Below are 13710 nucleotides of genomic sequence, written 5' to 3' on the forward strand. Positions count from 1 at the left end.
AGTGACACTAGGTTTGAAGTAGCTGGTGGGAACATCTGCTGTCCAAACAGGATCTCTTGATGTAGAATGGCAACTTGTAGGATTGCTTCACTGCTTGCTAAAATTCCTGAGGAAAATAAGGGAAGAACTAACCAGGAATAACTTTTACCTTTGGAAGCATTCAAAACAAGATTGACTCATTCAGCTTTGGTTGTGGTGATCCTCTGCACTTGGCATAGGAGTGCATGCCACTTCCCTCCAGATTTTACATAGCAACCCAAATAATCTAAAATATCTTTAGAATTGGATGTACAGTAACTCCTTGCTTAACGTTGTAGTTATATTCCTGAAAAATGTGACTTTAAGCAAACCCAGTTTCCCCTAGGTTCTGATTTCAGGTTCCGCATGCCAATAATACATTTTAACATTTTTAGAAGGTCTCTTTATACAAGTCTATAATATGTAGCTAAACTATTGTATGTAAAGTAAATAAGGTTTTTCAAATGTTTAAGGAGCTTCATTTAAAATTAAACTAAAATGCAGAGCCCCCTGGACCAGTGGCCAGGACTCAGGCAGTGTGAGTGAAACTGAAAATCAGCTCGCATGCTGCCTTCAGCACCTGTGCCATGGGTTGCCTACCCCTGAGTTAGAGGGTGGAAGAGGGGGATATTTCCCAGGGAATGCCTTGCTGCTAAATGATGAACTAGCACTTGGCTGAGCCCTCAAAGGTTAACACATTGTTAATGTAGCCTCTCATCATGGCAGCACAAACAGGAGGGAGGGGAGACAGCATAGCAGACAGACTCCCACCTTGTTTGGGGGGGAGAAATGCACACTTTAAGTAAGCTGAACCACTCAAGTGCATTGTCTAAGTGGATTAGGAAGTTGAGACAGGAGCTGCTGCCCCAAGCTGTGTGTCTCTCTCTCTCTCTCTCTCTCTCTCTCCCCGCTCTATATAGAGAAGGGGTAAGCAGGGGGAGGGGGACACCCTGACATTAACCCCCCTTTTCTCCTGCACAGCAAGCAGGAGTCTCTGGGAACAGCACATGGCAGTGAGGGGAGGGACAGCTGAACTGCTGATTCATAGCCTGCTAGGCAGCTGCAGCACAGGGAACTTGGGAGAGCGAGGAGCTGATAGGGAGGCTGCTGGTCCACCCTGGTTCCAAGCCACCAGCTAGCTGCAACGGGCTGCTCTTCCTGCAAGCAGTGGACAAAGCAGGTGGCTGCCAAATGACATTAGGAGGGAGCATTGCACAACTTTAAATGAGCATGTTCCCTAATTGATCAGCAACATAACATTAATTGGGACAACTTTAAGTGAGGAATTACTGTATAAAGAATGCACAGTAACTAGTTCAACCAACTGTCCCAAGATCATTTTTTGGTCCCATATGGCTGAAACTTGGAAGCAAAGACTATTTAACAGCAATGTGTTAGTGTGTAGAGCTGTATTAATGATTCTTAAGAGTGGAGGGAACTTCCATAGTTGAAATGGCTGTCTTGTAGAGCAGTCAAAATAGAGCAAAAACGTCATGCAATGTAGTAGTTTGCAATGACTTGAAGTTTTTTTCTAAAACTGCGCACCAACTAAAACAGAAAAGACTAAATCACTGCCTAGGCTGTAGGATGGATATAGCTAAAACTCAAGCATTTAACTATTCAAACTGCAGGTCTGATCTTCCTTACCTTCATGCTCAAACTCTTAGTACCCTTGCTAGTTCAACTTAACTCTAAACGCAGTAACCCTCTGTGTCCTCTTGAGATGGACAAAGGCCTAGATTTTTAGTTATTTAGGCATTGCTGCTATTGCAGTGTGTAAGTGATTTAGGAGCTTAAGCCCTCTTCCTAGGGATTTAGGTCTCAAATCAATTGGGTGTTGCAGTGCTCTGGGTAACAATGCCTAAATACCTTGTTTAAAAATCTGATAAACTACCTGGTTTCACTTTTAACACAACAATTAAAAGTGGGTGTAGTACAAAAGACTTCCAAATTCTAGATACAAAAATGAATGGTAATATTAGCTCACTAATGATCAACACTTTCTGCTTTAATTCAGCTGCTGTTTGCTTTTTTTTTAAAATGAGATGGTTTTTACAGTAGTGCCTGGGGCAAACAACAAAGACAAATTTTTGTGCTAGACACTACAAACTGCCACAGAGCTGTTCATCTAAATAGACAAGACACAGGGTAGGGGGAAGATTCCATGTTTATGCATTTTAGATTTGCAATGGTAAAGGTTAATCCATCCTGATTCTTAGAAGATGGGCTTCTAGTTCAAAACTTTCTTGCTGATTGCCTCTGAGCAGTAGCATGTTGCCAAACTTTCAAGGCCTTATCTATATGAAAAAGCAAAACCTGTAACTAGTTCATAATACTGATTTGGCCATTTAATAAGGGCTCTTAGGGCACTGCTGCATGAACAGCACAATGTAGTAAAATCAAGGGATTTTCAAGAGGGATAACTCAACTGGGCTGTGCCTTTAAGCAACCAGCTCCTACCAAATGCTAAGTGGTATGCATTCTGGGCAAAGATGGACAATAACATCTCTGTGCTTCTGCAGGGGAAAGAGCCTGGAGGTTAATCAATGCAAAGCAATACATGAGGTGGTGAACTCTTATGTGTCCTATCCAATAGTGTGAAATAAGGACTCATTTGCAGAACCCAGGGTGGTAACCAGGCTGTCAGCAGAGGATTGTTCATTTGGGTAGCCAAGACTGCCAATGCTATCTTTTTATAACAGGTTCAGCACTTCATGCTAACTGCTGCAGCTACTTACTACCAGTAATGATTCATGGACATTTAATAGAATTGGGGCAAAGAGGGCTTTTTGCCTGACCTATTGTTGACTCTAACTGTAGTTTAAACTAATGAAGGGGGGACAGTCTGCCCAGGCTATAACTATCTGATTTTTGCAGAAGAAACTCCATTCTGTACCAGTTTCAAATGTGATAAACTAATTTAGTAGGTGAAAATATCTCCTGATAAAGATGTTTTAGTAGGAGGAAGTTGGGACAGATCTGCAACAAAGTAACTTAAATATCTTGGGCAGAACATCTTGGCTGCTGGCACATCCTAGAAAACTAGTCCTAACTGGAGCAAATCAGAGCCAGTTAAACTTTAGAAGTGATCAGCAAAATACATACCAAATATACTAACTTAATTATACTATACATTATCTAGGCTTATGCAATATAAAATTCTAGCATGCGTAAGCATGCACTCTACACTGCAGCCACCTGTCTTGCTTTTGCTTTCCTGAATCTTTCTCAACTCCTTATTAAATGAAATTGTAAGAATGCATTGCCTGGTAGTCAAAGGCTTTGAGGTAATAAGTTGCCTCAATAAAACAGGCCCAACATGCTGCAGCTGCTTACCACTAGTGTTCTTGACTGGTTAAGTACATTTGCCAGCAGTCTTTTTAAAATCTTGAACATATTTCCTGATTGTTTACTTGTAGATGGTTTGACCTGAACCTCTGATCTATGTTGAACATATTTTGTTAGCCTTGTCAATTTTCCAGATACTACTTTAATATATAGCTTCTCATATTTCTGAAGCTTCAACACTAAACTAGATTAGATGGAAAATGAGACTGTTGCTGGGCTAGTCATTCTGGCTTAACTTGTATTTTAGTTTCTATTCTTGTGTTTTGGAAATAACAGTCTGAACACATACCAAAATGCTATGCAACATCAGAACAGTGGATTTCCTGTAACATAGAAGCTTTACTTTGGCTGAGGGAATCTGGCCCAAGGCAGAGGCTGTGAAACTCCCTTTTTGTGGGAGCTTTCTTGCATGCAGTTGAAGGAACTTCATCTTTATTCAATCTTTGTAAAATACTTGAGCATTAGTTGTCCAGGGAAGTTTAAAAATACTATTTTCACCAAATGCAAAACAGAGGTTTGTGTAGTAGTTGATCAGAGGAAAGCAAAATGTACGGTGGTTTAGTGCTCAGGTTTGTTTATGCCATTGGTGATACTTATATAACACTGCTTAGCTGTAACAAATATTTTAAAGTGCAGTGCTTTCAAGAGTGTATAAAATTAAGTTCTAAATATGGTCAACTTGCATCACAGTTAATAGGGTTGAATTCCAGGAGCCAGTGTTGTGTTTGAATAATTTAAGAGTAGTGTAGACCAACTAGGGGTCCAGGGCCCTCTGTGGGACCACAAGCAGGTTTCAGGGGGCCTGCCAAGCAGTGCTAGCATTAGACTTACTGGGACCCAGGTCAGAAATCTGAAGCCCCACCCCATGGGTCTGAAGCCAAAGCTTGAGCAGCTTAGATTCCTTGGGGCCCCTGTGGCCCCAGGCAATTGCCCTACTTGTTACCCCCTAACAGAGGCCTTGGCTTTTTTATGCAGAAAACCAGTCATTGTGCTGCAGGTGGGCTGTAGATTTTTTTTTATAGCATGCTAGTGGGAGGACCTCAGAGTTAAAAAGGCTGAGAACCCCTGACTACCATTTTTTGGTTCCTGTGAATTGCATTACTCTTTTGAAAAGTTGGTGCCGTGTTCAGGGTAATCACTTTTGGTGACCATCTGCTCCTGAAGTAAGGATAGGATTACTTTTAAGAGCTAATTTAAGTGTTTTTTTAATAAAAGGAGGTCATAAGGTAAAGTTTCTTCAACTTGTATACTGTAAAATGTTTTAGACAAAACTGGCTTAGTGGGTTTTTAAACTTAGCCAGACCCATTCATGTTAACCTTTCATTATTAGACAGTGGTGCAAATTGAAGAGTGAAATAGTCTCCTCTAATCTCTTGTGGCAAACAGAAGAAGTGTTCTTAGTAGCTTTACCCACAGAATAAGCTTGGAAAAAACAGTTCAGTGATTGCCAAATAAGTTTGTCTACACTTCAGGAATAGATGGCTGCCTGTCAAGTGGGGAAGCTAATTTAAACTAGCAGATGGGGATTATGGAGCAGTGCAAGCAGCTATTGGGTGGGTAAATCTTACTATGTTAAACTCAACTAGTGAGAACTTTAGCTGCATGTCTAGTTCATCTTCAGTCAACTCTCTTCATGACATTGGGAATAGATGGGTTTTAATGTTTCAAGCCTTGTTAGAATTGTGAGGTCTAGATCAAGAATTGTCTTGATTAAATTCTCATTTCTGAAGTTAAACATTAGTTTATGATTCTTCAGCATTTAATTTTCATGCAAGTTTCTTCTGGTTGTCCACTATCAAACTAGTTTTCCTAGCAAACCAAATTGAGGTGGGGAGTGAGCGGTAGGAACAGATTAAATCATAAATCTGTGTACTACTCCGTGGCACACAGCAGACTCAGACTTGTCTTAAATGATCAGTTGGGTATTCTGGAGTGCGGAAGTCTCTGGGTGTCCTGGGGATGCAGTTAATGGCTTTTCTCCACCTGTGGAATAGTGGTGAAGGCTGGCCAGTGGGCCACTAGTAGCCTTGCATAATGATGGCTTACAGTGGGTCTATGCATTTTCCAGGTCTACAGCCTTACCAGGGGTTAAGGCTTACATAGTGGCTCTAGGTTCAGAGCTGGAAAGGTGCCCAAGTACTCTTCTTCTTTCTACCCCTCTTCCCCAAAGATGATGATAATCTGGTTCCAGTTTATAGCTAAGAAATAGAGAAATGCAGAAAATGGTTTTAATCCTGTGCTCCATGCTTTTCCTTTTGGATTTTTAAGAGTAAATATTCTGAGGTTGCTAGCAGAAGCCTGGATGTGTAGTCCTTGATGTTTCCATTTCTGGATGAGCAGGATTGCTAATGAGTAATTGAGTGCATTGTGTACAGTCCTGATGTGTCTCCTAACCAGTAGACTGAGATACAGCGTTAACATCCTACGCTGATCCCATAACGTAAACTCCTTTCTCTTACTAGAAACTAACCAAAGCTAGCAAGTTTGTAATTCTTGTGTGGTTTGGTTTTGTTTTTTCTGGTTAAGGTCTCTGAAGTTCTGCAGGCTACAGTTCTGGGAGCCCAGCAAGGAACATGGCAACCCAAGGTATATCTAACATATCACACTCGGACTGAACTTTGCTTGGCTCTGACAAATATTTGGGCGGGGGGGGGGGGTGTCCTAGCCCTTTAGCTCTTTTTTCCTCCCCATTTTAGCACTCTGGGACTAACTGTTCCATCTACTGCTAAATATTTCATACATGGAAAATTTCTCTTTAGAAAGAGCACAAACCTGTAGACATGCTTTCCTCTCAGTCTAAGAAGTGCTAACAAGGTCCCTTCTCCACCCCCCCCCCCCCAACCAAAAAGGCACAAGACTGGTGAATGAATCCCTATATGTCCTGGATGCCTCAACAAGAGTTTTATTGCCTGGTTCTGTTGGATTGCATTTTTCTGCTTAATGTTCTGCTTGGGTCTCCAGGTAACTGAACTGGCATAAAGTTTAAAACCTCATACTTTGAAGCAACTGTTTCAGCTTTTTCTAATAAATTCAAAGTTGTTACAATTCATGCTGCATCTTATTAGGACTAAAATTGCCTAATAAACAAGTAATCTACATATTCAACACTTACTTCTTGCAGCGGACTTGATGGAATTGGATATGGCAATGGAGCCAGATAGAAAAGCAGCAGTCAGCCACTGGCAGCAGCAATCCTATCTTGACTCTGGTATCCACTCTGGTGCCACAACAACAGCTCCCTCTCTGAGTGGCAAGGGGAATCCTGAAGAGGACGATGTTGACACCACCCAAGTTTTGTATGAGTGGGAGCAGGGTTTCTCTCAGTCCTTTACCCAAGAACAAGTAGCTGGTAAGGAAACTTTCCATTCTGTTACATTAACTTGTTTGAATGACTTGCAAACTGACACTCATCTAGTGAAATCAAGATTGCTTAAGACTGGACAGATAACTAGCATATAAAGAGGAGGAAGTCTAACAAGACAAGGGACATCAATTAGCCAACTTAATATTTAAGTTTATAGAATTAAGCAAAGTCCATTAAATCAAATCTTACCTCTGTTTCAGACATTGATGGACAGTATGCAATGACTAGAGCACAGAGAGTGCGTGCAGCCATGTTCCCTGAAACACTGGATGAAGGCATGCAGATCCCTTCCACACAGTTTGATGCTGCTCATCCAACTAATGTGCAGCGCCTGGCTGAGCCATCCCAGATGTTAAAACACGCTGTCGTTAACTTGATAAATTATCAAGATGATGCAGAACTTGCAACTCGTGCCATCCCAGAACTGACCAAATTGTTGAATGATGAGGACCAGGTATATGTGTGTGCTCTAGTGTAATGTAGCCAATTTGCAAGGTGTCCTTAATGACTAGCTAAAACTAAAAGCTTGCTTCATACTTCATATAGGTGGTAGTGAACAAGGCTGCAGTTATGGTTCATCAGTTGTCCAAAAAGGAAGCCTCCCGCCATGCAATCATGCGCTCTCCTCAAATGGTATCTGCTATTGTGCGTACCATGCAAAATACAAATGATGTGGAAACAGCCCGTTGCACTGCAGGCACACTACACAACCTCTCGCATCACCGTGAAGGATTGTTGGCCATCTTCAAATCGGGAGGCATTCCTGCTCTAGTTAAAATGCTTGGGTATGTGGTGTATCATTGCAACACTCACCTGTATTTAATACTGATAGGTGTAGGTGCTCACTTCCTTTGTGTTGGTTTTTTTTAGTTCCCCAGTGGACTCCGTGCTGTTCTATGCTATAACTACTCTGCACAACCTCCTGTTGCATCAAGAAGGTGCCAAAATGGCTGTCCGTCTAGCTGGTGGGCTGCAGAAAATGGTTGCCTTGCTCAACAAGACAAATGTTAAATTCTTGGCCATCACAACAGATTGCCTTCAGATTTTAGCTTATGGCAATCAAGAAAGCAAGGTAAATGAATGCATCCAACTCTTTCATGAGCAGATTCACTATTAATGGTCAGTCTCTGGGCTGTCAGACATATGACACTAATGTCATTATGGAGGATACATCTCCCTTCACATGTAGGAACCAACCACATCTAGAGTTGAAAAGAGAGGCCAGCTAACAATGAGATTGCTTCAGCAAGGGTGACAAACACTTTGAGGCCATCTAACGGCCACTAGCCATCCAGGTTATTGCCCATGCATGTGGAGACTGAATGAATGACAATGGAAAGAAGTGGTCAACTTTCATCTTAAATAAAACTTCCTTTGCAGTTGATCATTCTGGCTAGTGGTGGACCCCAGGCTCTAGTAAACATAATGAGGACCTACACATATGAGAAACTACTGTGGACCACAAGTAGAGTGCTGAAGGTGCTCTCAGTCTGCTCTAGTAACAAACCTGCTATTGTTGAAGCTGGTAAGTGTCAAGATTAGCTGTACCCATGCTAATGGCTGCATGTGTGTATTGTACTCTAGTACCAATACATGCCACCCCACAAGGATTATGAATTGATGATGTTTTAGAAAGAGAATTACACAAACTAAATGTGTAAATACGTCTCCCTAGAAATTAGTGGCTTAGACTAGAGATGTAGCTCTCTTGTAAGAGCCACCAACATAGTTGAATACTAGTAGACCACTGTATAGCTTTGATTTTCCCCCCATTCACAAGACAAATGTCATACAATTAAATGACTGAGCAGTTGTCATAACATACTATATGCTAAGAGTTCATTTGCCAGAATTAGTGGCTGAAGACTTACAGTTAAGTATATGGACACTGCTTAGAGAGACTGAAGACTTGTGGCAAACTCTTCACTGTTGCAGTATAGGAGTCTTTATTATGACAACACTAGAGGTAGAAGATACTTTGAAAAGTCTGAGTGCCTTCCATGACCTCCTTAAATTCAGGTGGATTTGAAGGTGCTTTCCATCTCAGCCCTTTGCAAGATCAGGATCTAGAGAACTACTGCCTCTGAAAGGCTGCAGGCTTAACACTGAAGCATTAACTTGCATCTTGTTCTAGGTGGGATGCAGGCTTTGGGACTCCACCTTACAGATCCAAGCCAACGGCTTGTTCAGAACTGTCTTTGGACTCTCAGAAATCTTTCAGATGCTGCAACTAAACAGGTAAGTGGTTTTGCTAGGGATCAAGAACACAAGCAACACTTGCTGTTGATTTACAACACTCTTTCCCTGTGTACAGGAGGGCATGGAAGGTCTTCTTGGAACCCTTGTTCAGCTTCTGGGGTCAGATGATATCAATGTTGTAACCTGTGCAGCTGGTATCCTTTCTAACCTCACCTGCAACAACTATAAGAACAAGATGATGGTATGCCAAGTTGGTGGTATTGAGGCTCTTGTGCGCACTGTTCTTCGGGCTGGTGACAGGGAAGACATCACAGAACCTGCTATCTGTGCACTTCGTCACCTCACTAGCAGACATCAGGAAGCTGAGATGGCACAAAATGCAGTACGTCTTCACTATGGACTTCCAGTGGTGGTTAAACTCTTACACCCGCCATCTCACTGGCCCCTGATCAAGGTAAACATAAATTTTAAGATGGCACTTGTTGAATCTCTAGTAACATGTTTAGTGAAATGAACAATATATTAGTAAAATGTGGTGTAATTGACACTTGAGTTTTGAGATTGCTTTGAATATTATGCCTTCAAGGTAAGCTACAGTAGAACATCCAGGTAACCCATGTCTAGGATGGGTGGGAAGACTAACCTTAGGGAATGTCTACACGGATGACATCACTGCTCCAGTGCTGGGAGAGCTCTCCCAGTGCTGTAATAAAACCACTTCTGCGAGGGGAATAACTGCCAGGGCTGGAGCACTATCTACACTGCCACTTTACAGTGCTGAAACTTGCATTGCTCAGGTGTCTAACACCCCCTGAGCAAAGAGTTTCAGTGCTGTAAGTGGCAGTGTAGACAAGGCCTTTAACAGCTTGAAGCTAGCTCTTGTAGCAAGCAAATCCCTGCAATGTCAGAATTAAGACTAACCGCAGTAAATTTTTTCTTTCCAATTGCAGGCTACTGTTGGTTTGATCCGCAATCTTGCTCTCTGTCCAGCCAATCATGCACCCCTGCGTGAACAAGGTGCCATTCCAAGGCTAGTTCAGTTGCTGGTTAGAGCACATCAGGACACCCAGCGTCGCACATCTATGGGTGGAACACAACAGCAGTTTGTGGTATGTTGTTGAGAGAGTTGCAAAATAAGACATTGTTGGGGATGCTTCCCTCTTAGAAGTCAAGGCATGCTGCTTAAATGTCTAGGCATAGCAGAAAATGGGGTTTTCTGCAATCTTAATGACTCGCTGTAAATTAATCTTAACATTCACTATTAGTCTGTTACGAGCACCTAATTTCTGCAGTCCAATTAGCATTTTGGACAAATCTGGATAAGTGTCCATGTACCTACTCACACCCCCTGTCCAGACAGTCTACCCTAAAGCTGAGGCTCTCCAATATTGGATCCATGGGGAGTCTGGGAGAGCCAGTTTAATTCATTTTTACTGAGCAAGAGACCTCAGTGTAAGGTTATTAGGAGTAGACAATGCACCTATTCCCTAATTGGGGGAAGAGTAGAGATTGTTGAGCAGCAGGTGGTATCCCTAATTCTGGTTTGTTGGAAGACAATCTTGTCTTACCAGAACTATGCACACACCATGCACCAAAGTGAATCTGAAACATTGAATAACTGACTTGTGTATGACTTGAGTGCACAAAAACACTTCTAATGGTCAGAGAATCTTCAAGTTACAGAGGCTTTGTATATACCTATTCTCTTCCCCCTGCCCTCTGTCACTATCTACCAAGATAAGGGAATTAATGCACAAGCTCAATATCCTAACAGTTTAAAATGGTTTCCTTCTCAAAAGTGCAGTACTATGCCTTTGTATATTTCCCTGTAGGAGGGTGTGCGTATGGAGGAGATAGTTGAAGGCTGTACTGGAGCCCTTCATATTCTTGCACGAGATGTTCACAATCGAATTGTAATCAGGGGTCTAAATACCATTCCACTATTTGTGCAGGTAAGTGATATCTTTTGAAATGCCTGCGTTTGAGAGTTGTCTTCCTGGCTTGAAAAAAGCCTTGGGCCAGATCCAACATTAAAAATGTCCTATCAGTTCAGCATTATACTGAATGAGCCCAAATCAGTTGCCTGGGTGACTCAGTCAGGAGTCCTGGGATCATTTTCTAACAGGGAACCAGATACATCATGAGGCCTTCAATTAGGGTGGCATGGTGGCTGCCTTCTGCCAGAATACTCACTTTGTTCTGTTGCCTGGCTCACCTCCTCGAAGTGAACTTTGGCTCTGGAACTTGCTCCCTCTTGCAGTCTGCTAAAGACAGCTTGTACCTCATCCTTGTAAAGATTTAGCTCAGTATTGATATTAAACTAACTACTTACTGCTGGGGAAAGGAGACTGGCTTATCAAATTTGTTAGACCCCTTTGATTAGTAACACTAATAAGTCATTACCTCTAGTCTCTCTAGTTCTGTAGCTGTCCTCAAAATGGCATGATCATCAAAGCCCAAACACTTACTTTGACATACTTGTGTGGTTTATAGTTGCTGTATTCTCCCATTGAGAATATCCAGAGAGTAGCTGCAGGAGTACTCTGTGAACTGGCTCAAGATAAGGAGGCAGCTGAAGCCATTGAAGCCGAGGGAGCAACTGCTCCTCTAACAGAACTGCTTCACTCTAGAAATGAAGGTGTTGGTAAGTGAAGAAAAATAGGAAAGCTTAATCACTGCGATGACAAGGGCTCACTAAAATCTATTGCTTGCTTTCAATAGCAACATATGCAGCTGCAGTGCTGTTCAGAATGTCTGAGGACAAACCACAAGATTACAAGAAACGGCTTTCAGTTGAGTTGACGAGCTCTCTCTTCAGAACTGAACCAATGGCTTGGAATGAGGTGAGTTAGTGTCATTTTGTTCCTAATCCTATAAAAGCTTCACTCCTATGTGATCTTCCTGATGCCATCAGATCTTTTTTTCTCCCTTTCACTACTGGAGAGGCTTCTAGACTGTTCAGGACCAGGCTTCATTTCCCCTGTCTGAGCACAGCACATCCAAGAGCAGGTTTTTTCTTTCCCAAAGAGGAAAGGCTTACATATGTATACTATGGTGACCCTGTGTGTGTGTGTGGTGGTTCACCCCTGCTCCCCCACAGCTGAAATTATCACTCCCTTGTCTGTTGCTTTTGAGAAACACTAATGAAACTGACTCAGTCTTTGCTTCCCTAGGTATACCTTGAAGGGATATTGTCAGGCCAGATGATTCTAAAGGCCTCGGTATATTTTTGTAAAAAATCTTTACCAGTTATGTAATTCCCTTCTTGGTCTATTCTACTTTGTGGTTTAGGTCAAGTAACTTCTTGGCAAAAACTGCTGCTGCCAACTGTACAAACTACAACAATTTGGCCATGCTGGGCATACTTTTTTTTATTTCCTCTTCTTAGGGGCAGGGCATTTTAGTTACATTAACTACCAGATTTAAATTGTGCAGTGTAGCTGTAGTTCTTGTCTTAAAACTGGTGGCTTTAGTTCCTCTGGATTATTCACTTTCAGAGGACTGAGATGAGTGCTGTCTCAGTACCACATTTCACATGAATATTGTTTCAAATAGAACAGTATCACCCACACCTTCTCTATTTTAAAGGCTTGTTCTGAACAAGTGAGGTGGCAAGTTAAAGTTCCCTATTTTGAGATTCTTCATGGCTTTTGCTGCTGCTAAGGCTGATTTTCCCCACTGTAGCACTTCATGTGCAGAAGGTGGGGGCCTGCAAGGACTCTTAAAAATTAGTACTTGCCACTACAGGCTTGTATTAAACGTTCAAGGTTACAGCTTTTCTCTGACCTTGGATTGGTAGATGCTGCCACCACCCAACTGCAAAACCCCATTGAGAACCCAGGGTGGTACACTTCGGAATTCCTTCCTGTGGGGTACCCTCAAGCCCTTTCACCCCCCCTTCTGGGGAAGAGCTCAGAAGAAAAAGGCAATCAGCTGTTGCCACCAGCTAATTAAACGTGCACAAACCTCTTGGGGGGACACATCCAATTTTGTTCTTACAAAAAAAATTAATTTTGTTGTTTAAATACTTCTGAGAATTTAAGCTATTGCTAGATTTAAAAAGATCAACAGTTAAGCATCAATAATAGTTTCTTGAGGTCCAGCTTAAAGGTTATAAGCAAAACAAAAGCATCTGGGATTGGCACAAGAGTCCACAAGCCATAAAGAAATAGAGAAACCTGCTTGCATCGTCTTAGACATTTCGTGATCTACTTGCATATCTGGGGTTTCAAATGAGTAGTTTCTAGATATAATTCCAATGATTTTTGATACCTGGCCCCAAGGGGGGTGGGGGCGGGGTTGTGTATGTATATTGCACACAATCTGAAGCAGCCTTGACTGTTCAAGGATAGGGGAGCATGGGTGGTCCTGAAGAAGTTGAACAGTTCTTTAAATGGTTCTGCCCAAAAGAAGACTTTCTCTTTTTATTATGGCTTAGACCAGTGGTTCTCAAGTGCTGCCGCATGCCCCTCCTGCCCCCCCTGCCCCCGGGCCCACTTGAAAATTTCTGAGGGTCTCAGCAGACCACTTAATGATCTTTCCAAATGCTGTTTATACTGCTAGCTAATGATTGTAAAGAGCTTTGGATAAAAGCGCTATAAAAAAACTTCTTGTTTATACAAATAAGCCTACAACTCATATCTTTTTTAATATCGGTAGTCTTACCTTTCTAATGCAATGGATATGCCCTCTTCCCCCCCCCTGGGCTGGGGTTGGGAAGGAGGGGGTGTGTGTCTTGCTCTTGCTCTCTCCAGCAGCTGCAGCTGTGGAGCTGAGGAAGT

General features: G+C 42.2%; 1 protein-coding gene across 2 annotated transcripts in view; it reads left to right on the top strand.

Annotated features, from left to right (window-relative positions):
* The window catches only part of CTNNB1 (catenin beta 1), a 32638-nt gene that overhangs the window by 15932 nt on the left and 2996 nt on the right, over positions 1-13710 (top strand). For both annotated transcript variants that reach the window (XM_050937966.1, XM_050937965.1), the window contains exons 2-13: positions 5893-5952; positions 6488-6715; positions 6931-7184; positions 7277-7515; positions 7601-7802; positions 8111-8255; positions 8865-8968; positions 9045-9383; positions 9880-10038; positions 10762-10881; positions 11423-11573; positions 11651-11772. In XM_050937966.1, coding sequence (XP_050793923.1) covers positions 5940-5952; positions 6488-6715; positions 6931-7184; positions 7277-7515; positions 7601-7802; positions 8111-8255; positions 8865-8968; positions 9045-9383; positions 9880-10038; positions 10762-10881; positions 11423-11573; positions 11651-11772 — 2076 coding nt within the window. In that variant the 5' untranslated portion in view covers positions 5893-5939. The remainder of the gene's footprint in view (positions 1-5892; positions 5953-6487; positions 6716-6930; positions 7185-7276; positions 7516-7600; positions 7803-8110; positions 8256-8864; positions 8969-9044; positions 9384-9879; positions 10039-10761; positions 10882-11422; positions 11574-11650; positions 11773-13710) is intronic.

This window comes from Gopherus flavomarginatus, chromosome 2 (assembly GCF_025201925.1).
Source record: "Gopherus flavomarginatus isolate rGopFla2 chromosome 2, rGopFla2.mat.asm, whole genome shotgun sequence".
Lineage (NCBI taxonomy): Eukaryota > Metazoa > Chordata > Testudines > Testudinidae > Gopherus > Gopherus flavomarginatus.